At 58.3% G+C, this 23,646-nt stretch overlaps 2 protein-coding genes across 3 annotated transcripts in view; both read left to right on the top strand.

Moving 5' to 3' along the window:
* The window catches only part of MOV10L1 (Mov10 like RNA helicase 1), a 69,819-nt gene extending 64,037 nt beyond the window's left edge, over positions 1–5,782 (top strand). For both annotated transcript variants that reach the window (XM_007976168.3, XM_073006579.1), the window contains 5 exons: positions 1,513–1,662; positions 3,361–3,468; positions 4,040–4,177; positions 4,635–4,726; positions 5,463–5,782. In XM_007976168.3, coding sequence (XP_007974359.1) covers positions 1,513–1,662; positions 3,361–3,468; positions 4,040–4,177; positions 4,635–4,726; positions 5,463–5,544 — 570 coding nt within the window. In that variant the 3' untranslated portion in view covers positions 5,545–5,782. The remainder of the gene's footprint in view (positions 1–1,512; positions 1,663–3,360; positions 3,469–4,039; positions 4,178–4,634; positions 4,727–5,462) is intronic.
* A 7,724-nt stretch (positions 5,783–13,506) lies between these two features.
* PANX2 (pannexin 2) lies at positions 13,507–22,258 on the top strand. Its single transcript, XM_007976180.3, has 3 exons — positions 13,507–13,759; positions 19,397–20,848; positions 21,384–22,258. The coding sequence occupies exons 1-3, from the start codon at positions 13,534–13,536 to the stop codon at positions 21,725–21,727; spliced, it is 2,022 nt and encodes a 673-aa protein (XP_007974371.1). The 5' UTR covers positions 13,507–13,533; the 3' UTR covers positions 21,728–22,258.
* The last annotated feature ends 1,388 nt before the right edge of the window (positions 22,259–23,646 follow it).

Below are 23,646 nucleotides of genomic sequence, written 5' to 3'. Positions count from 1 at the left end.
TATACCCAGAAGTGGAATTGTTGGTAATTCTAGTCTTAATTTTTTGAGAAACCATCATCGTGCTTTCCACAGTAACTGCAGCATTCCACACCCCACCAACAGTGCCACAGGGTTCGTTCCCCCACGTCCTCACCACCGCTTGTTTTCTGGGTTGTTTTATAGTAGCCATCTTAGTGGGAGTGAGATGTAGCTCACTGTAGTTTTGATTTGCATTTCCTCAATGATTTGTGGCCTTGAGCAGCTTTTCATGCACCTGTTGGCCATTTGTATGTCTCCTTTGGCGAATTCAGGTCCTTTGCCCATATTTAAGTGGGTCGTCTTTTGTCAGTGAGTTTAAGACTTCCTTATAGTTTTGGATATTAATTTCTTTTTTTTTGTTTTTTTTTTTTTTTGTTTTTTTTTTTTTTTTGGAGACGGAGTCTCGCTGTGTCCCCCAGGCTGGAGTGCAGTGGCGCGACCTCGGCTCACTGCAAGCTTCGCCTCCCGGGTTCACGCCATTCTCCTGCCTCAGCCTCCCGAGTAGCTGGGACTACAGGCGCCCACTACCGCGCCCGGCTAATTTTTTGTATTTTTAGTAGAGACGGGGTTTCACCGTGGTCTCGATCTCCTGACCTTGTGATCCGCCCGCCTCGGCCTCCCAAAGTGCTGGGATTACAGGCGTGAGCCACCGCGCCCGGCCTTGGATATTAATTTCTTCTATACTATTTGCAAAGGTTTTCTCCCCCTCCACAGATTATCTTTTCACGTTGTTGATTGCATCCTTTGATGCGCAGACATTTTCCATTTGGATGTAGTCCAGTGTATCCCTTTTAGTTATTGCCAGTGGCTTTGGTGTCATATCCAAGAAATCATTGCCAAACCCAGTGTTGTGGGGCTTTTTCCCTATTTTCCTGCAAGAATTTTATGGATTTAGGTCTTAGGTTTAGATCTTCCATCTACTTTTGAGTTTACATTTCCAGGTGGTGTCAGGTGAGCGTCCATCTTCATCCTTTTCATGTGGCTCTCTAGTGTTTCCAGCAGCATTGGTTGAAAAACCGTCCTGGCACCCTTGTCAAAAGTCATCTGGCCGTAGGCCGTATACGCAAGGGTTTATTTCTAGATTCTCCATTCTACCCTGTTGATCTATATGTCTGTCTTTTATGTCAGTATATCTCATTAATGTTTTCTAAGGAAGAGTATTTTCAAGATGAACAGTAGCTATGTCAAAGGTCTAATATCAAAAAAAAAAAAAGAAGAAGAAGATGAGCCAACCAGCCCTCCACTCCGGGGCTCAGACCCGAGTGGTGGACTCGTGTGACCATCCTCCTCTGCAGCGTTTCACATGGCTGTGAGCCATGCCATCATCATTTAACATGTGCCGTCTGCCCTGCTCCCATGGAAGTTCTGTGTGAGAGCAGGGATTCGTTCTGTCATATTTAGTGTGTATTCCCAGCACCAACTTCAGCTCCTGGATTGCAGCCTTCTGGCGAATATTCATGGAGTGAAGGAGGTTTTCCCTCTTCATCAACCCAGGGCAGCGAGGCACGGGAGGGAAAAAGCCCATCGTGGTTCAACCCGGCCGAGGCCGTCCAGGTCCTGCGCTACTGCTGCCTCCTGGCCCAGAGTATCTCCAGTCAGGTGTCTGCCAGCGACATTGGCGTCATCACGCCCTACCGGAAGCAGGTACGCCCTGCCCAGGCACGCCTGGCTCTGTGAGGTCCCTGCAGCTCCACAGAGGCAGAAACAAGCTCCTTTGAGCAGCAGCAGGTTTTTAAAGGAGCAGGACCGCACTTGAATGTCATTCAGCACGAGAGGTCAGCCAGCTGCCATCCACGCACTAGTTCCAGGCTTTTCTGTGGCCGGAGCCTAGAACAGTTTTTTACATTTCTAAATGGTTACATTTATATGTCCCTTGATATTTGGCCCTTTGGGAAAACATTTGCCAACCCCCAGGTCTAACCCAGTATTTCTCAAAGGGGGCAATTTTGGTTGTATTTGAATGGGACACTTCTCATTTCCTGTGACTGCAGTGTGATTACAGGGGAGTTAGTGGCCCCGGAGGCCCAGGGACTGGTCCCAGGAAGCATCTCCACACGTTCACAGTGGCTCTGGAGCTCTGGTGGGGACGCAGGTGGCTCCCATGCCAAACACTTTCATGAAGCATGTGTCCCTGTGGCGTTCACACCACCAAGCAGAGCTTGGAAAGAACCCCCAAAATGCAGAAGAAAAGGTGGGTCCCCTAGGCCGTCACAGTAACAGATCACCTGTACCACGGGCATGCAGAGCCCTTCACAGGTGTTATGTTTCCTTTTGTCTGACCTCGGGGCCTCAAGAGGTGAGTGCTTAGCTCTCCCAGAGGTACAGAGATTACGAAGGCTTGTGGAGACAAGTAAGTTGCCAAACATCACACAGCCAGTGTCCTGGTGTCTTAACCTCAGCGTGTAGGTGCCATCCTGCTGAGACACACACCTCAGCTCTAAGCAGCAGACACGCATCTCATTTCTCCTGAAGGACTTCCTCCATCCTTGATGTGTGCTTGTGGGGAGGGAGGATTTTCCACATGAAACTTGGCTTTCCTAATAAGCATTGTCCCCCGTCCCCAGTTTAACTAAAACTGGAATTTGTCTTCTAATCAATTCAGATTGGAAGAAAACAATAAAGAATTAAAAAACAATATTGCACATTGGCCAATATTTGGTTCACGCTGTGATGTGTAAAGAAATGGATATGTACACGCCGGGGGCGGTGGCTCACGCCTGTAATCCCAACACTTAGGGAGGCTGAGGTAGGTGGATCACAAGGTCAGGAGTTCAAGACCAGCCAGGCCAACATGGTGAAACCCTGTCTCTACTAAAAAATACAAAAAATTAGCCGGGTGTGGTGGCAGGCGCCCATAATCCCAGCTACTCAGGAGACTGAAGCAGGAGAATTGCTTGAACCAAGGAGGTGGAGGTTGCAGTGAACCGAGATCACGCCACAGCACTCCAGCCTGGGTGACAATAAGACTCCGTCTCAAAAAAAAAGGCTGGGTGCGGTGGCTCAAGCCTGTAATCCCAGCACTTTGGGAGGCCGAGAAGGGCGGATCACGAGGTCAGGAGATTGAGACCATCCTGGCTAACACGGTGAAACCCCGTGTCTACTAAAAAAATACAAAAAACTAGCCGGGCAAGGTGGCGGGCGCCTGTAGTCCCAGCTACTCTGGAGGCTGAGGCAGGAGAATGGTGTGAACCTGGGAGGCGGAGCTTGCAGTGGGCTGAGATCTGGCCACTGCACTCCAGCCTGGGCGACAGAGCGAGACTCCGTCTCAAAAAAAAAAAAAAAAAAAAGAAAAATGGATTCGTACAGTGTTATCTTTAGTCTTTCTTTTAATCTGTTCTCAAGGTGGAGAAAATCAGAATTCTTTTGCGTAATGTTGATCTGATGGATATAAAGGTTGGATCAGTAGAGGAGTTTCAAGGACAAGAGTATCTGGTCATCATCATTTCGACCGTAGGTATCCCTGTTCTCCATGGGGTTGGCCAGTCAGGCACTTGGCTGCCTTGGGAGTTTTGGGGGCTTCAGATCTAAAGGGACAGAGGCCGATTCCCAGCACGGAGAAGCAGCTGCAGGCGGAGACTCCCTAGGCCCAGGTGCCATCGTGAGCCGTGGCTGTGGGAAGGTCTTTGAAAACAATACTCAAAAGACTGAGACACAGGGAAGTAAAGAGAAGGGACCCAGGAAGACATGGTGGATGCCTTGGAGAAGGAGGGATACGAAGTTGGAAGAACAGGCAGCTGAGGAGCAGAGAGTGGGAGGGCAGGTACCAACAGGAGAGCCCCTAAGACCCCGCCATCCAGACAGCCACAAGCGTGAGGGCTCCCTGTCTGCAGACGGAGTGCCGATGAGTCCCACCCCTTTCTGCTGCCCTTCCTCCTCCCCCTCCTCCTCCTGTTTCTTTTTGAACCAAAAAGGAAGTCATTCTGCTATTTAACATTCTAAATGTTTTCATATGTCAAGAGTTTCTCTTCATGCCCCCCAAAAATTTAAAACGCCATTTTTATTCATCTCTGTGTGCTTTTAGGTACGGTCAAATGAAGATAGATTTGAAGATGATCGATATTTTTTGGGTTTCTTGTCCAACTCAAAAAGATTTAATGTTGCAATCACCAGACCCAAAGCTTTGCTGATAGTGCTGGGAAACCCCCATGTTCTCGTTCGAGTGAGTTTTCAGGCACTGGGTGGGCTGTGATCACTTAAGGAGGGAGGGTCCAGGCCAGGCGCGGTGGCTCACACCTATAATCCCAGCACTTTGGGAGGCCGAGGCAGGTGGATCACGAAGTCAGGAGATCGAGACCATCCTGGCTAACACGGTGAAACCCCGTCTCTACTAAAAAAATAGAAAAAAACTAGCCGGGTGAGGTGGCGGGCGCCTGCAGTCCCAGCTACTCGGGAGGCTGAGGCAGGAGAATGGCGGGAACCTGGGAGGCGGAGCTTGCAGTGAGCCAAGATCGCACCACTGCACTCCAGCCTGGGTGACAGAGCGAGACTCCGTCTCAAAAAAAAAAAAAACAGAAAAGGAGGGAGGGTCCAGGTCACTGGGGATGAGACGCACGCAGCACCAGGAGACATGGGGCCTTCACTTGCTCTCATGCCAGGCTAATTGTTATTGCCAACAGGACCCCTGTTTTGGTGCTTTGCTGGAATACAGTATTACAAATGGTGTTTACATGGGATGCGATTTACCTCCTGAACTGCAGTCTCTGCAAAAGTGAGCACTTCTGCTGTCTTCCTCAAGGACAGGCTGGCTCTAAAACATGCTCTAGCCTGCTCTCCCCTGCTCTCCTGCCCCCACCCACATGCCCCCCAACCCGCTGCAGCCTTAGTCCTCCGCCGGCCACCTTCCTCAGCTTGTCCCCTCACCCCCACCCACATGCCCCCCAACTCGCTGCAGCCTTAGTCCTCCGCCGGCCTCCTTCCTCAGCTTGTCCCCACACCCCCACCCACATGCCCCCCAACCCGCTGCAGCCTTAGTCCTCCGCCGGCCACCTTCCTCAGCTTGTCCCCTCACCCCCACCCACATGCCCCCCAACCCACTGCAGCCTTAGTCCTCCGCCGGCCACCTTCCTCAGCTTGTCCCCACACCCCCACCCACATGCCCCCCAACCCACTGCAGCCTTAGTCCTCCGCCGGCCTCCTTCCTCAGCTTGTCCCCTCACCCCCACCCACATGCCCCCCAACCTGCTGCAGCCTTAGTCCTCCGCCGGCCTCCTTCCTCAGCTTGTCCCCTCACTCCCACCCACATGCCCCCCAACTCGCTGCAGCCTTAGTCCTCCGACAGCCATCTCAGCTCATCCTAGGCTTCAGCAGTCACCGTTTCCTGGACATTTGGGGTCATGTCACCTGTCTTGCATAGGCTAACGGGGTAAACTAAGTCCCCTTGTAAAACCCACAGTGGGAAAAGAGTGCAGCTCCTCACTGGCCATCCACTTCTCCTCTGTCTGCAGCTGTGGCGACGGGGTGGCAGACCCCTCCTACCCAGTGGTGCCAGAATCCACAGGACCAGAGAAGCGTCAGGAGCCCAACTGATCTGCAGTGGCTGACAGCAGAGAGACCATGTGTTCGGCCTGGCCACGTTGCCGTTTCCATCTGCTCCGTGGCTCCTGTGGCCTGCGCTTTTCTCACAGCCAGGCAGGGCTGTGTGTGGGTGTGGGGCTGCCAGGTTGAACCCAGCTGCTGCTGCCCTGACTTTGGCATATGCCAGCCTGTTCCTGCCACGGGGCAGTCACTGCCGCCCACCCTGAAATAAACCCTTGAGTGACCCCCAGCAGCCTTTCCACGTCGAGATGTGTGCCCATGTCAGTGATGACCAGGGTTTCATGTGGCCTCTCACCCCTGCTAGCGTGGGGTTTGGAGATGGCTTGCTGTCCACTTCACCTGAACTAGCCGTGTGCCAGGCTCCAGGCTGCCAGCTCCACTCAGCAGAGTGCCAGGGCCATGGACCAGGCATGTAGAGCCCACAGGGCCTGAGGCTTTACATGGGGCCAGGGTTGTGGGGGTGGCAGTCAGGCCTGCCCTAGGCCCAGTGCTTCTGGGAGTTTGCAGCTGGGTGGGTTCCTGGGTGCAGGCCTGCACCCTAGGGGTACTGAGTTTAGGGGTCCTTAGAACACATCTCTGGGCCAGAAATAAAACACGTGGAGACGGGCGACGCATCTCAGGCCAGGAGGAGCAGAGAAGTGGCAGGAAGAACACTTGGGGTGAGCCCCGCACTGTCCTCAGGCTGGTAGGCTGAGGACAACCTCCCAGGTAGGCCCAGGCAGAGCCCCCATGCGCAGAGGCTGCTGTGCCCAGTGCTCCTGCAGCCAGCATTTGCTGGACTCCCTCTGCAGAGCGGAAGTCCTGGGGCAAGGACCTCTCCATCCTGTCAACCCCAAATCGAAGGGACGCCCCCCAGGGAGGCTGGGGACTTTTCTGACCCAGGTGAAGGGAGCAGTGGGGTCAGCCCTGACACTGAGAGGCCGCCTCTCTGGGCTCAGTGACGTGGATGTCCTGGCAGGTGGGAGAGAGGCAAGAAGCAGGCGTGGGGTCCACACCTGAGGGAGTGCTCTTGGGCAGAGACGTGGGGAGCCACTATTGAGGCTGGGCAGTTGTCCTCAGCTGGGGGACACCTCAGCAATGATCTGGCGTGTGTCCGGCGTGGCAAGACACCCGGCGGGGTCATTCTATAAAGGACTCGGGGCACCTGTTCGCTGGTGCAAGAGTGGCAGGAAGCTGTCAGGTGACAGGGAGGGAGGGGAAGAGAAGGAGGTCAGTGAGGAGGCTGCCCTGGAGGGGCCCAGGCTACCGGGAAGGCAGCACTGCTCAGCCACCCACACATCCCTGCAAAGCAAGGCCAGGGAAGCAGAGGCAAGTGGGGCCTGTAGACAGGTGTCGTCTGCACAGGATTTTGGACTTTTTTTGAGACAGAATCTTGCTCTGTTGCCCAGGCTGGAGTGCAGTGGCACTGTCATGGCTCACTGCATCCTCAACCTCCCAGGCTCAGGTGATCCTCCCACCTCAGCCTCCCAAATAGCTGTCACTACAGCTGTGCACCATCACACCTGGCTAATTTTCTGTAGAGACAGGATTTTGCCATGTTGCCCAGGTTGGACTCAGTCTCCTGGGCTCAAGTGTTCTGCCCACCTCAACCTCCCAGGCAGTTGAGATCGCAGGCGCGTGCCACCACACCTGGCTAATCTGCTTGTGGTTATTTGTAGAGGCGGTCTCGCTGTGTTGGCCAGGCTGGTGCAGTTTTCAACTTTGGTGCTTGGAGTCCCCTAAATGAAACCTTAAGGGAGTGTACCTCTTCCCTCATTTTTTTAGTTATCTAAGATTTTTTCTTCATCATGTTTTAAACGTGCTTATGATGTAAGTCACAGCATATTATAAATCTTGCCATTTTATTTATTTTTATTTTATTTATTTATTTATTTATTTATTTATTACTATTTTTTTTTTGAGACAGAGTCTCACACTGTTGCCCAGGTTGGAGTGCAGTGGCGCAATCTCGGCTCACTGCAAGCTCCGCCTCCCGGGTTCACGCCATTCTTCTGCCTCAGCCTCCCAAGTAGCTGGGACTACAGGCGCCCGCCACCATACCTGGCTAATTTTTTGTATTTTTAGTAAAGACGAGGTTTCACCGTGTTAGCCAGGATGGTCTCCATCTCCTGACTTTGTGATCCGCCCACCTCGGCCTCCCATAGTGTTGGGATTACAGGCGTGAGCCACCGCACCTGGCCAAATCTTGCCATTTTAAAGAAAAACAATTTTTTTTTTTTTTTTTTTTTTTTTTTTTTTTTGAGACGGAGTCTCGCTCTGTCGCCCAGGCTGGAGTGCAGTGGCGTGATCCCGGCTCACTGCAAGCTCCGCCTCCCGGGTTCACGCCATTCTCCTGCCTCAGCCTCCCAAGTAGCTGGGACTACAGGCGCCCGCCACCTCGCCCAGCTAGTTTTTTTGTATTTTTCAGTAGAGACGGGGTTTCACCGTGTTAGCCAGGATGGTCTCGATCTCCTGACCTCATGATCCGCCCGTCTCGGCCTCCCAAAGTGCTGGGATTACAGGCTTGAGCCACCGCGCCCGGCCAAGAAAAACAATTTAAACAGCCTTTTCAGTGTATCCAGTGGAACAAAAAATGCCATTACAATTTGATACCATCATCCACTTAGAGGACACCAGCAAGCTGTTCTTCCACAGCTAGAAAGTCTATTTCTTCTTTTCCTTGAACTCACATTTCTGTTCCACTCCCCCACATGTTTATATCCTAATGCAAAATGTGTTATGTTTGAAAGGTGTGGGCATCTGGGCACAGAACAGGATTTCACCCCCACCTCCTTCACTACCACAGGTGTGTAAGGCCAGTGATGTCGCTGATGCGAAGACTCTGAGGGCAGAGGGCAGCTCACCCCTACTCCCCACTGGACACCCGGGTGAGGGCTGCTGTGCCAGGCTGAGGACAGCGGGACAGCCCCCAGGCTCCCTGGGAGCAGTGTGTGGGGCAACAACCAGGGCTGCTGTTGGTGTCTGTTACTGTGGCATGGCCTGGCCTGTCCCTACCAAACACATCTCAGCACACCCCGACCAAATACACGCACTGAGGCTTAACATGGGAACAATCTGGCCGATTGTTATTCTTATGATTATTATAAATACCCAATCAAAATGACATGCATACATTTCTAGTTTTAGTAATAAGCATAAAAATAAAATTGAACTGGAAATTTTTTTTTTCTTTTTCTTTTTTTTGAGATGGAGTTTCACTCTGTTGCCCAGGCTGGAGTGCAGTGGCACAATCTCAGCTCACTGCAACCTCCACCTCCTGGATTCAAGCGATTCCCCTGCCTCAGCCTCCTGAGTAGCTGGGATTACAGGCGTATGCCACCATGCCTGGCTAATTTATTTTATTTTATTTTTCTTTTTCTTTTTTCGAGATGGAGTCTCACTCTGTCGCCCAGGCTGGAGTGCAGTGGCATGATCTCGGCTCACTGCAACCTCTGCCTCCCAGGTTCAAGCGATTCTCCTGCCTCAGCCTCCCAAGTAGCTGGGACTACAGGTGCCCGCCACTACAGCTGGCTAATATTTTGTATTTTTAGTAGAGACGGGGTTTCACTGTGTTAGCCAGGATGGTCTCGATCTCCTGACCTCGTGATCCGCCCGCCTCAGCCTCCCAAAGTGCTGAGATTACAGGCGTGAGCCACCACGCCTGGCCACCTGGCTAATTTTTGTATTTTTAGTAGAGATGTCGTTTCACCATGTTGGCCAGGCTGGTCTTGAACTCCTGACCTCAAGTGATCCGCCCACCTCAGCTTCCCAAAGTGCTGGGACTACAGGCGTGAGCCACTGCACCTGGCCAGAAATACATTATTTAATTATCTGTATGGGGCTTATTTGCAAATAATGTCTTCATGCGAAGATATTACTTAGGGCAGAAATGAAAGTTTGTCAGTTTTTTTTTCCTGTTTTTCATCTTCATGGTTATGGAAGCTCAGAAAGCTTATTCGCCTAAAGAAAGAGATGGGAATACAAGCTTTGCACAGCACTCACCATCTTCAAGATCCTTCCATGTGTTGAAATCTCATGTTAACGTATCACCAAGAGAAAGAAGCAGCTGCTCCCACAATATGGGGATTTGGGAAGACAGTCCTCCAGTCTGGGCCACCGGAGTGTGAAGACCGCAGGGGTGGACCCTTCACTCCCCCCGCACATCCTCCTGAGGAGGGTAGCAGGCTAGGCGGCCAGGGTGTCATCACGACCTTTGCTCATCGTTCCACTCACCTGGAATGAGGATGGCAGCCAGGGTGCCGAGTTTGAATCCAGGTCCTGGCTCTGCCACAGGCATTCCCCTTGTCAAGCTCCCACCACTTCCTGTGCAAGACAGTGACTGGCCAGTGGTGCTCAGTGGCGCTCAACAGGCATGCAAGATCACACCCACTCAACCATCCTTGTTCACTGAAAAGCTGCTGTGGCCCAGATGCTGCCCCAGGCAGGGGGGGGCAACGTGCAAAACAAATGCAGCAGGTGCAGGGGCTCATGCCTGCAATCTCAGCATGGCCCACGCCTGCAATCCCAGTACTGTGGGAGGCCAAGGCGGGGGGTGGGGGGGCTGGGGGGATCAGGGGTTTGAGGCCATCCTGGGCAATATAGTGGGACCCTGTTTCTACAGATAAAGAAATTTTAAGGTCAGGTGCAGTGGCTTATGCCTATAATCCCAGCACTGGGAGGCTGAGGCAGGAGAATCACTTGAGCCCAGGAATTCGAGACCAACCTAGGCAACATGGCGAAACCCCATCTCTATTAAAGCAATTAGCCAGGTATGGTGGTGCACGCCTGCAGTCCCAGCGACTCAGGAGGCTGAGGTGGGAGGATCCCTTGAGCCCAGTAGACGGAGGTTACAGTGAGCCAAGATCACACCACTGGACTCCAGCTTGGGCAACAGAGAGACCTTGTCTCAAAAAATAAGAGTAACAATGTAAAGAAGCCAGGCGTGGTGGCATGCATCTATAATGCCAGCTACTTGAGGGATCAAGGTGGGGGAATTGCTTGAGCCCAGGAGTTCAGGGTTGCAGTGAGCTCTGACCAGTGATGCTCAGGGTTTGAACAGACCGTGAACACAAACCGCTAGGAATAAAGAAACTCAAAGTACCTCGAAGCTACACTCCCCGCCTCAGAATCGTAGATACTAGAAGGTGGATGGGTTTCAGAGCTTGAAAGAAGATGGTAGATACTAGAAGGTGGATAGGTCTCAGAGCTGGAAAGAAGATGGTAGATACTAGAAGGTGGATGGGTCTGAGAGCTGGAAAGAAGATGGTAGATACTAGAAGGTGGATGGTCTGAGAGCTGGAAAGAAGATGGTAGATACTAGAAGGTGGATGGTCTGAGAGCTGGAAAGAAGATGGTAGATACTAGAAGGTGGATGGGTCTGAGCGCTGGAAGGAAGACGGTAGATACTAGAAGGTGGATGGTCTGAGAGCTGGAAGGAAGATGGTAGATACTAGAAGGTGGATGGGTCTGAGCGCTGGAAGGAAGATGGTAGATACTAGAAGGTGGATGGTCTGAGAGCTAGAAGGAAGATGGTAGATACTAGAAGGTGGATGGGTCTGAGAGCTGGAAGGAAGATGGTAGATACTAGAAGGTGGATGGTCTGAGAGCTGGAAGGAAGATGGTAGATACTAGAAGGTGGATGGGTCTGAGAGCTGGAAGGAAGACGGTAGATACTAGAAGGTGGATGGGTCTGAGAGCTGGAAAGAAGACGGTAGATACTAGAAGGTGGATGGTCTGAGAGCTGGAAGGAAGACGGTAGATACTAGAAGGTGGATGGTCTGAGAGCTGGAAAGAAGACTGTAGATACTAGAAGGTGGATGGTCTGAGAGCTGGAAAGAAGATGGTAGATACTAGAAGGTGGATGGTCTGAGAGCTGGAAGGAAGATGGTAGATACTAGAAGGTGGATGGTCTGAGAGCTGGAAGGAAGATGGTAGATACTAGAAGGTGGATGGTCTGAGAGCTGGAAAGAAGACAGGGACAGCAAGCTTTTTCACTGATGGTGTGAGTGTGGACTGATCTAGCACTTCTGGAAAGCATGGAGAGGCACCCGTGCGAAAGCAGAAAGTGCATCTGAAAAACAAAGGCACCCACCCAGCAGCCACACTCAGAGGGGCTGGAACTCACTGCTCTGGGTTATCTGGGAGTGACTGAGTTGCCTGGGGGGTGACTTGGTTATGTGAGGGGTGGCTGGGTTCTCTGGGGTGACGGTTCTCTGGGGGTGACTGGGTTATATGAGATGAGTTATCTGAGGGGTGCCTGGGTTATCCAGGAGATGACTGGTTTATCTGGTTTACTGAAGGGGACTTGGTTATTTGGGGATGATTATTGTATCTGGGATGACTGGGTTATCTGGAGGTGACCGAGTGATCGGGTGAATAGGTTGTGTGAGAGGTGCCTGGGGTGATGGGTTTATCTGGCAGTGACTGGGTTATCTGGTAGGGGTGACTGTTATCTGGGGGTGAGTTGGTTTATCTGGGGTGCCTGGGTTGTCAGGGGTGACTGTGTTATCTGCTAGGGGTGATTTATCTGGAGGTGCCTGGGTTATTTGGGGTGACTGGGTTTATCTGGGGTGACTGGGTTATTTGGGGTGACTGGGTGGTTGGGTGCTGGGATTGGATGTAGCTGAACTGTCTGCCTTAGGATGAAGTTTGCTGGAAGCCATGGGCGGGCATCCCTCAGAAACATGCAAGGATCTTTAAAAGCACAGACAGGGTGAAAGCTCAAAGCAGACACACATCCCCTCTGCAGCCGAGGGAGGCGGAGGACCTCCTGGTTTGCTCACAGCAGTGGCCGGCCTGCGAACACTGGGGCTCAAAATACATTTTCGGAATGAATTATTGAATGAACTTAAAACTCCAATCACGCTAAATCTGTTATATGAAAGATTGTGCACGTACGTCCTGGTATAGTGGGAGGGGGACCTGCACAAGGGAAAACCGCTGCCCCAAAGAGAACCCTGTGGGCGGGGACCACGCGGGACTGGGGGGACTGGGGGGCTCAGGTGGGGGCTGGGCTGCATGGGAGGGTATGGGGCGGGGAGATGCCCTCATTGCCCGCGCACGGGCGCCCGAGCCCGGGGAAGAGGGCGCCGGCCTCCCCACCCGTGGCCGCAGCACCCCAGGAGCGCGGGAGCTTCCGGGCCCACAACGGGGCGCGGCCGGGGCAGGTGGGGGTCCCGGGCGAGGAAGCCCCTTCTGCGTCCTGGGCTGGGCGAAGAGCCCTGCGGTGCGGCGGGGGCAGCCCCAGCGCGCGCCCGGTCCTCAAGTCGCCACCGAGCGGCGCCCCCGCCCAGGCCCGGAGCCCCGCAGGGCCGCCCCCACCCCTGCCCACCCTCCCGCGGGCCGGGGCCGCCCCCACCCAGCCGCCCCGCGTTCCCAGGAAGACGGACCGGTCATTACTCATTCATTTCACTTCATTTAAATATTTTCTGCAAAGTCATCGCCCGCGCCGCATCTGCGTTGCGGGGGGGGGTGGGGGCGGAGCCACGCCGCGGAGTCGCCGCAGGTAAACAGCCCCCTCCCCGCGGCGGGAGCGGGGCCGCCGGCCCCAGACAGGGACAGCAGCCGCCGCCCGCGCTCCGGGCCGGGATCCCGCCGCCGCCCCCGCCGGAGGCACGCGCCAGGGCGGGGGCCGGGCTGCGGCGGAGGCGGGCGGCTCCTGTGCCCCCCACCCCCGCGCCGGCCCGGGCCGCCCGACCCCTGCCCCCGGGGGCGGCGGCGGAGCGCCCCCCAAACCCCGCTGCGGGCTCCGCGCCCGGCCAGCCCCGCTCCCGCCCCGCGCCTCCAGCTACTCCCATCCCCCGGAGCACCCCGCTCGGTCCCGGCGGCCCCTGCCACCCTCTCCCGCGCCCCCCGTCCCCGTCCCCGTCCCGCGCCCTCACGCTCCCCGATCCCCGCCCCCGCGCTGCGCGTCCCCTCCCGCCCGCGCCCCCCTCGCCGGGCCCCGCCCCGCGCCCCCCGCCCCGCCCGCGCCCCCCTGCCGGGCCGCGCCCCCCGCCCCCCATGCACCACCTCCTGGAGCAGTCGGCGGACATGGCGACCGCGCTGCTGGCGGGAGAGAAGCTGCGGGAGCTGATCCTGCCGGGCGCGCAGGACGACAAGGCGGGCGCGCTGGCCGCGCTGCTTCTGCAGCTGAAGCTGGAGCTGCCGTTCGACCGCGTGGTCACCATCGGCACCGTGCTGGTGCCCATCCTGCTGGTCACCCTGGTCTTCACCAAGAACTTCGCAGGTGAGGCCGGCGGCCGGGGCGCGGGGCGCGGGCAGGGGGCCGTCCGCAGGTGTCCGGGCGCTGGCGCTTCCCGCGTCCCCGGCGGCTCCGTCCAGCCGCGCCCACCGTGACCTGGCTGCGTCCGCGGCGTCCCAGGCACCTTCCACAGCCGCCCCCATCCTCGCAGGTGTCGCTGGTCGCCCAGACCCCTCGTCTCTATTTTATTGTCGTTCTTCCTTCCATTCGTCCGCCCATGCGCTGCGGGTGGGACTAGGCCTGTCTGGACCCAGGGGTCCCAAATGTCATGAGACATGAGATCTGGTTTGGAGAATGTCACAAGCAGCGTCTGAGGGAGTGCGGGGTGGCCAGGGGGGGACCAGGAAAGGCCGGGACGGGTGTTGAGAGCAGAGAGCTGATTACAGGGGCTGGTGGAGCTGCCGGGCAGGGTCCCCGGGCTGGACTTGGGTGGAAGGAGGGCAGAGTGAGTCTCTGAGAGGCCCAGGCCTTCCACCCCTCGGGCGGCTGGAGGCCTATCCTGGGGCACTGGTGGCCTCTGAAGGTCTGAAGCAGGGGAGCTAGCACAGGGCAGGGCCACGTGTCAGAGCAGGGAGCCTGGAGCTCCTGCATGGAGATGGGAGCTGGACCAGGGCAGGGACCCGGGCTGGTTAGATCAGGACCAGTGAGGGCACCTGAAGCCACCCAGGCCAGGCAGGAAGATGGACAGAGCAGCCAGCCTGCCTGTGAGCCTCTGCGGGGTGGAGTTCTGGTGCCTCTGCCCTCCCCAAGGAGTGTGAGGAGACAGCTGGGGTCTGGGCCAAAGCAAGGGGGATCAGGGTCTCCTGGCCTGTTTGGCCCAGAGGGGCCAGTCTGCAGCAGGGAGGGGTGCTGGGGCCCTGGGGCCCTCTCTTCTGCAGCCTCCAAACCTTGGCGGACCCTGCCTTAGCACTGGTGCTTCCTGAATCTCCCAGGTGACTCCTTAAGGAGTCACCAGGCCTGAGGGTGGACATTGGCCAGGCTGTCTGATCCCACCCAGGGGCGGAGGAGGGCTCTGCTGGTCTCCTTTGGAGACTGGAGCCCAGGCACCAGGGATTAGTGGACCCCTGGGGTGGGCGCACAGCACACACTGAAGAGCAGGGAACCTGGGCGTCCGGTGGGGCCTTGGGGCAGGCCCAGCATGTCCAGGCACCATGTGTGTTCTCTGTGTTTGTGGCAATAAAGTACCACCAACGAGGCAGTTTCAAATAGCAGACATTTATCTCTCATGGTTCCGGAGGCCAAAAGTCCAAACTCAAGGTGTCGGCAGGGCCCTGCTCCCTCCAAAGCTCTAGGGGAGGGACCTTCCAGCCTCCTGCTGCCCTGAGCACCTTGGCTCATGGCCACCTCACCCAGTCTCTGCCTCTGTCTTCTCATGGGCTTCTTCCCTCCCTGTCTGTGTCCAAATTTCCTTTTTCTTTTTCTTTTTCTTTTTTTTTTTTTTTTGAGACAGCGTCTTGGTATGTCGCCCAGGCTGGAGTGCTGTGGTACAATCTGCAACCTCCACCTCTCGGGCTCAGGTGATCCTCCTGCCTCAGCCCCCAGCCTGGGACCACAGGCATTCAACACCACACCCAGCTAATTTTTGTGCCATGTTCCCCAGACTGGTCTCGAACTCCTGGGCTCAAGTGATCCTCCCACCTCAGCTTCCCAAAGTGCTGGGACTACAGGCGTGAGCCACTGTGCCCTTTTTTTGAGACAAAGTCTTGCTCTATCACCCAGGCTGGAGTGCAATGGTGCAATGTTGGCTCACTGCAAGCTTCGCCTCCCAGGTTCAAGCGATTCTCCTGCCTCAGCTTCCCAAGTAGCTGGGACTGCAGGCACTCGCCACCACGCCCACCTCCTCATTTTTGTATTTTTAGTAGAGACGGGGTTTTGCCATGTTGGCCAGGCTGGTCTCGAACTCCTGACCTCAGGCGATCCGCCCACCTCAGCCTCCCAAAGTGCTGGTGTTACAGGTGTGAACTACTACACCCGGCCCAACTTTCTTCTTTAAAACGTAAAGGAAGCGAGCGCTCTGCCCCCGAGCACCCTCCCGAGCACCCTCCCGAGCACCCTCCCGGGAGCCTGTGGGCTGGTTCCTCTTTTTGGCCTCAGCAACCTTGGTGGGCCGAGCGCAGCCCCGCAGCCCTTGATGCCGCAGAGCAGGGTTGGGCCTGAGGGCCCGTGTGGCCAGCTGCTGTCTCGGGATGCGGTACCCTCGAAGGTTGAGGGCCAAATCCCAGGGTCTCCAGGGTGGGCCGGGGAAGGCTGTTGGTCCCCCTCAGCCTGCAGAGACTGGAGAATGTAGCAGGTGCGCAGCCACCGCCAGGATTAGCTTCCTATGGCTGCTGGAACAAACCTACAGGTCAGAAACCAGATGCAAGTCTCATAGGGCTAAAACGACTGTGTCAGCAGGGCTGGCTCCAGGGGGAATCCACTTTCCACCTTCTCCGGCCTCCGGAGGCCTCCACATTCCTGGCCTTGCAGCCCTTCCTGCGTCCTAAGAGCCGGCCACGTGGCGTCCTCTCTCCCACCCCCAATTCTGTCCTCACATCCCCTCCCTGACTCTGACCCTCTTAGAGGAAACCTGCAGTTGCCGCCCACCAAGACCCCCAACCTAGGCATGTCTGCAAAGTCCTCGTGAACTGGGAAACGTGACACCGCCACAGGCTCCAGGGTTGGGATGTGGCCTCTTTGGGGGCCATGAATCTGCTCACTGCAGACCCCGTGTGGAGGTCTGTAAGGCCAGGGGAATCAGGGAAGGGCCAGAGCCTGGCCTGGGCCGAGGGCTTCGAGGATGAGGCCATGGTCTGGGATGACTGGACAGGGTTTGGCCAGCAGGCAGGAGGAGCCTGTGCAGAGCCAGGGGGTCCTGGAGAGGTGTCCCCACTCCCCAGGTGGGAGGGGCTGTCGGGAGGGACCCAGCTTCACCCTTGGGGGTCACCTTGGGGCCATGTGCAGCCCAGATCGCAGGGGTGGGCTGGAGACAAGCTTGGGGATGGCAGAACCGAGGAAGGGCACAACTTGGGGAGGGCCGAGAGGCTGGGCTTTGGCCTGGGGCCCTGTGGACAGCATTCCAAATATGGGAATATGGGCCGTGTTGGGGTGCGCTCAGACACCCATTCAGAGGTGCTCCAGGCAGCACCAGGCCCCTGGCTGCCAACTCTGACGTTGTCACTGGGGCTCTGAGGACTTAGTGTGGACAGGCTTCTTGGCTGGGAAGCCAGTGTTCTCTCTTGGGGCATAGCTGGCATGACCGGGGTCCACACAGCAGAGTCTCCTGATAAAGGGGCCCCTGGCGGTGGCTCTGTCTGCCCTGTCGGATGGGCCAGGCCTTCCTGCCTCTCATTTGGACACCTGCACTGACCAAGGCAGGGTCCCACTGTCCCTGGGAAGTCCCAGAGCAGGGCCTCAGGCAAAGGACCCGTGGCAGTTGCTGTGTGTGGGATGGGCCCATGAATTTGGGCTCAGTAGCCCTCTCTGCTGCTCCACCCCCAGTCGGGCCAGCACCCCCGGCCCTGGCAGCCCCTGCTGGAAGCTGCGGCAGCATCCACCGGGAGAGGCCCAGCTGCCGGCACAGCTTTGAGTCCATCAGGACCTGCTAAGGCTGCCAGGAGCACCCTGCGCCCTGCAGGAGCGGCAGGTCCAGGGAGGAGGGAGGCCTTGCTGGACATGCCTTGGGGCCCCCAAAGGGCTGGGCTGCTCACCTGCAGTGAGTCAGGGCAGTATCCTTGGTTGAGCAGATGAGGAAACTCAGGTCAGAGTGGCAAGCAGGACTTGTCTTGCTCTTGCTGCCGCCGTCCGGCAGGGAGACAGTAACAGGAGTGAGGAGTTCGGGTCCAAGTGAGGCTCCACACAGTGGGGGCAGCTCGCCAGACATGTGGTGCAGTGTGGGGCCCCTGCTTTCATTCACCCTGGAGGAGGCCAGGCCGTCCCCTGCCCCAGAGACAAGGAGCCCTCCTTCCTGTCTCCCTGTGGCCCCACTGGAGTCTGGGCCAGGGGTTCTGGGGCCTCTCCCCACCCATGTTGGCCACACATGCCCAGCAAGGGTGGCTGCCAGGGATGGGCCCAGCTCAGGACGGGACACAAACCTGTCCCTGTTCTCTTCCCCAGGGTGGACGCTCTTCTCTGGCTCCTGGGATTGGCTGTGAGAACAAAACATAAGTAAATAAAATGTGCCATTTTCTCAACCAAGAGAGTGGATTCCTTTGCCTTGTCCGGTTTGCTCTTCTCTGAGTCCAGCTCAATGTCCCCACCGAGGACTCGGGCCTCAGGTCCCAGCTTTTCCTGCCTCTTCCCAGGTTCCCTCCCAAACCCTCCAGAGTCCCCAGGACCCTCAGAAGGATCCAATGACTCATGGGAGCCCTGCCTTAGGGGTTGTCCTCGAACCCTCCCTGAGCAGACTGTCCAGACTGGTGGATGTGCCTCGGTGGCGATACGATGGCAGCCAGGAGCTCCATGTGCGGTCCGAGGGGCTCGTTGCTGAGCCGGGTTCAGGGCTGGAGGTGCCCAGCTGTGTAACCAGCCGTCTTGCCCAGCCCCCGGGTCCCTGTGGGGCATCAGCAGTGAATGCCGCTCTTCTCAGAGTGGGCAGAGTCTCTAATCTGCCTCGCTTTCCAACCCTCATTCAGGCCTCGGCACAGACGGACAGGCCGGTCCCTGTTGCTTCTGGTTTGTGGGGAGGGGATTGTGCTGATGTGGGTCCTGCCCTGGGGCTGCTCTTTGGGGCTGGGAGACAAGGCCAAGGCTGGCGTGGGCCCCATCGCATGTGCTGTGGACAGATGGCACAGTGGCTGGAGGCCCCCAGGCTTTGAGCCTTCCTGGGAAACATTAGCAAGAACCCAGGCGCTCAGACCCCACACTGAGCCAAGGCGCGAGTGTCCTGAATGCTTTTACTGCCGTGTGTGCCATTGTCACCTGCAGGCAGAGACACGCTCTTGAGGGAAAAAACAGAGTTCAGTAACGACCATTTGCCTGCAGTTCGAGGGACCCCCCTCTTTTCAATTTTAGCAGGAGATACCGCAGTCCAGCAGGTGACATCCCCAACCAGCCCCACCTGGTGTCCAGGGTCCCCAGGCTGGCCAGTCCCCAGAACAGTGGGTCTTAGGGAGGTGCCCCTCACCCGCAAGGGTGGGCAGAGCCCATACTGGCTTCCCAGTGCTGTAGAAACCACCCTGCCAGCTAGCAGCACCTGAGCCAACAGCCTTCCTCCCAGGGGAGCACCGGGCTGTACATGGCCCATGGCTGGGACCTGGTTTGGGTCCGGCTGTGTGGATAGAAGAGGAACTCTGGCTGAGAGTCCCGACCTGCCTTGGTCCTCTCTGGGATTTGGGTTGGCCTTGTGCACACAGTCTTTGTGACATTTGGAGAGGTGCGTGGCTCAGGTGGTTTCGCGGGCGGGCATGGCTTCAACCTGCAGGTGCCTCCCAGCTGACCTCGTGGGGGTATTCAGGGCCAGACCCCCACACCACCGTGGTGGGGGAGGGGGTGGGGTTCATTTGGGGAACCACAGGCGCTGTGTGGAGGAGGCTGGAGAGGCTCCTGGGAGGGGTTCGGCAGGGACGTGGTCAGGTCCAGCCCGGTTTCTTCAGCCCAGCCCGAGCCGCCTCCCCGCCCCAGCCCGTGTCTCCTCTTTGCCCCCAGAGGAACCCATTTACTGTTACACCCCGCACAACTTCACGCGCGACCAGGCGCTGTACGCCCGCGGCTACTGCTGGACGGAGCTGCGGGACGCGCTGCCCGGCGTGGACGCCAGCCTGTGGCCGTCGCTGTTTGAGCACAAGTTCCTGCCCTACGCGCTGCTGGCCTTCGCCGCCATCATGTACGTGCCCGCGCTAGGCTGGGAGTTCCTGGCCTCCACGCGCCTCACCTCCGAGCTCAACTTCCTGCTGCAGGAGATCGACAACTGCTACCACCGGGCGGCCGAGGGCCGCGCGCCCAAGATCGAGAAGCAGATCCAGTCCAAGGGCCCGGGCATCACGGAGCGCGAAAAGCGCGAGATCATCGAGAACGCGGAGAAGGAGAAGAGCCCGGAGCAGAACCTGTTCGAGAAGTACCTGGAGCGCCGCGGCCGCAGCAACTTCCTGGCCAAGCTGTACCTGGCGCGGCACGTGCTGATCCTGCTGCTGAGCGCCGTGCCCATCTCCTACCTGTGCACCTACTACGCCACGCAGAAGCAGAACGAGTTCACCTGCGCGCTGGGCGCGTCCCCGGACGGGGCGGCAGGTGCGGGGCCCGCGGTGCGCGTGAGCTGCAAGCTCCCGTCCGTGCAGCTGCAGCGCATCATCGCGGGTGTGGACATCGTGCTGCTGTGCGTCATGAACCTCATCATCCTCGTCAACCTCATCCACCTCTTCATCTTCCGCAAGAGCAACTTCATCTTCGACAAGCTGCACAAAGTGGGCATCAAGACGCGCCGGCAGTGGCGCCGCTCGCAGTTCTGCGACATCAACATCCTGGCCATGTTCTGCAACGAGAACCGCGACCACATCAAGTCGCTCAACCGGCTGGACTTCATCACCAACGAGAGTGACCTCATGTACGACAACGTGGTCCGGCAGCTGCTGGCGGCGCTGGCGCAGTCCAACCACGACGCCACCCCCACGGTGCGCGACTCGGGGGTGCAGACCGTGGACCCCAGCGCCAACCCCGCCGAGCCCGACGGCGCAGCCGAGCCGCCCGTGGTCAAGCGGCCGCGCAAGAAGATGAAGTGGATCCCCACCAGCAACCCGCTGCCGCAGCCCTTCAAGGAGCCGCTGGCCATCATGCGCGTGGAGAACAGCAAGGCGGAGAAACCGAAGCCCGCGCGCAGGAAGACGGCCACGGACACGCTGATAGCGCCGCTGCTGGACCGCTCCGCCCACCACTACAAGGGCGGAGGCGGCGACCCAGGCCCAGGCCCTGCCCCTGCGCCCGCCCCCGACAAGAAGCACGCGCGCCACTTCTCCCTGGACGTGCACCCCTACATCCTCGGCACCAAGAAGGCCAAGCCCGAGGCGGTGCCCGCCGCCCTGCCCGCCTCCCGGAGCCAGGAGGGGGGCTTCCTGTCCCAGGCGGAGGACTGTGGGCTGGGCCTGGCCCCGGCGCCCACCAAAGGTAGGGGCCGGGCCGGGGACTGGGGACGGAGGACTGGGGATGGGAGAGGTGCCCACAGCCACAGCGGCCCACGGGAGCCTGCCCAGGGCTCTAGGGAAGGGAGGGGGCCTGGTTTGAGGCCCCCTCAAAGGGGGAAGGGAGGAGGCCAAGGTTTGAACCGTCTGCATCAAACGGACTCTGTCAAGGTGAGCCTCAGGCCAGGCAGAGGTCTCAGGCCTGGAGACCCCCCGGGAGGCAGGTGGGGAGGAGGCAGGCTGGGAGGGACGTGCTCCTGGTCAGCTTCCTGGAGCTCCGCGTGCGTGGTGGAGCCAAGTTCCTTGGGTGAGGAAATTCCACCGACGGCACTGCGGCTCCGGGACAGTGGAGCGGGGGGTGTGCCCAGGCCAGCTGCTGTGTGCAGCGGCGTCCAGGCCCAGCACCTCCAGGGCCCTTCAGAGCCGTGAGCCCTGCTCCCCTGCCAGCCTGCACTGGGTGGGCGCTGAGAGGGGCGCAGTGGCGGCTGGTGTGAGATATCTGTGCTCTTGGCTGTTTGCAGATGCTCCGCTCCCGGAGAAGGAAATCCCATACCCCGCAGAGCCAGCCCGGGCAGGGCTTCCCTCGGGGGGCCCGTTCCACGTCCGCTCACCTCCCGCCGCGCCTGCTGTGGCCCCTCTGACACCAGCCAGCCTGGGCAAGGCGGAGCCCCTCACCATCCTGAGCCGAAACGCCACGCACCCGCTGCTACACATCAACACGCTGTACGAGGCCCGGGAGGAGGAGGAAGGGGGCCCCCGCCTGCCGCAGGACGTGGGGGACCTCATCGCCATCCCTGCCCCGCAGCAGATCCTCATCGCCACCTTCGACGAGCCGAGAACGGTCGTGAGCACTGTGGAGTTTTGAGGGATGGCACTGCCCAGGCCGTCAGAGCCCCTCCAGAGGCCTCCCGGCGGACGCCAGCCCTGCGTGGACGTGGCCTCTGCTTCCACCGCACTGCCCACATCCCCAACCTCCGTCCGCATGCCTGGGGCCCCCACCCCACCCGCTAGACAGGGGAACCCGCCCCGATGGCATCGCCACGCACTGGCTGGGGCGGGAAAAGGTGGCCCTGTGGAGCCGGTGGCCAGGAAGGCTGAGGCCGGCCTCCCATGCTCCTGCATCAGGCGCCCAGCCGTGGGTGGGGGCCTCCAGATGAAGAGTTTATTTTTGTAGTCCGTTCCGTCCTGGCCCCGGGCTGTGGCGGGACAGCCCAGCTCCCCCAGCTCAGAGCCAGGGAAGAGGAAGGTGGAGCCAGTCCCACCAGTGGGGTGGCCACGCCCATGGGGTCACGTGCTCAGGGGTCACCCCCTGCAGGGACCTGATGCCCTCGGGTGGGAGGGACCGAGGTCCACCCTCGGGTCAAAGATCAACATGCACTTTCTCCTTGTCGCCTGACATACATTTTATTTTACTAAGACTGCTGTACTGAACAAGCATATTTATCATCAGGAGACTTAGGATGGGTTTAAAGCAGGATGGTGTGTGTGTGAACGGGCATGAGCAGAGGTGGGCGTGAGCAAGCGGGTGTGTGTGTACGAGTCTGCACGTGTGTGCATGTGCACAGAGGGTGTGGTGCCAGCTTGGGTGGGATTGTGTGTGAGCAGGCGGGTGAGTGATCGAGTACATGCTGGTGCGTGGCCCATGTATGAGGAGGGAAGCAGCCCAACGCAATAACCACGTCCCCCACCCGGGCCCCCTGCCGTGGCTGAGGCCACACGGCTTCCTGTGGGAGCCCCGGCTGGTCCCACCCCGAATACCTCAGCCGTGGAGGCCATGTGATGCAGAATTAACAAGGTAGCACCGAGCATATCAATAAATATTATTCTGATAACCGCCTGTGCTCGGCCGGGGACTTCGCCTCCCTCCACACCCGTCCCCTGACTTGGCGCCTCTCATGGGGGTGCTGGGGGATGTGGGGCAGGGGCCGCCTTCAAACGCATAATGGGGGCCCCTCTGCACCCACAGCAGGTGTCACACTTGGAGCAGGACATGCCCTGGACTCAGGCTGTGGGCACGGAGGCGATTCAGCTGTGGCCTGAAGCCCTTGGGCACACAGGCTTGGGAGACGAATGCACGACCCCCTTAGTCTTCCTGCTCCTGCAGGGGAGCGAGGAGGGGGAGTGTGAGGCACCCTCTAGGAGAACAGAGAGCTGGCAGGATCCAGGAAGGCTTCCTGGAGGAGGTGCCCTCAGTGTGGTCTGGGATGCTCAAAACAACACGGAGGTCCTGTGCAGGCGCCTTTGCTGGGGCCAGGACTCCATGGAACAAGGCTGGTCCCGTGGGTGCACCATGGAGCCACGTGCCCTATAGACCCCGGCAGGTGACCCTGAGAGTCTGAACAGAGGCTCCTTGAAGACAGGTGGCTGGGCAGCGAGGCCAGAACCCCATGGGGGCTGGAGTGGGGTCGGTGGTGTAGGTCACTAATTGCAAGGGTGGGCGCGGCTGAGATCAGAACGGTCTCACCTCCCGCCTGGCCTGGGTTTCCTGGAAGCCCCGTCGCCAGGCCTCTCCTGGAGCAGCCCTGAGTGGGCAGGGCAGGGCTCCCCGGGTTCCCAGGAGTCAGGAGGAAGGGTCTCTCCAGGGTGTGGCCCCCACAGCCAGGGCCTAGTGTGAGACACACGGGGACACAAGCTGGAGGGTGTATCTCACCCTCCACATTAAAACGGAGGTTTTTATACTCTTCTGGGCTGGTGAGGCCTCTTGCCATTAAAAGAGCTGGGCCAGGCGCCAGGGCATACGCCTGTCATGGGAGGCTGAGGTGGGAGGATCACTTGAGGACAGGA

This window comes from Chlorocebus sabaeus, chromosome 19, assembly GCF_047675955.1.
Source record: "Chlorocebus sabaeus isolate Y175 chromosome 19, mChlSab1.0.hap1, whole genome shotgun sequence".
NCBI classification, from domain to species: Eukaryota; Metazoa; Chordata; class Mammalia; order Primates; family Cercopithecidae; genus Chlorocebus; species Chlorocebus sabaeus.
Note: the sequence above shows the minus strand (reverse complement) of the source record. Positions and strands in the feature narration are given on the sequence as shown.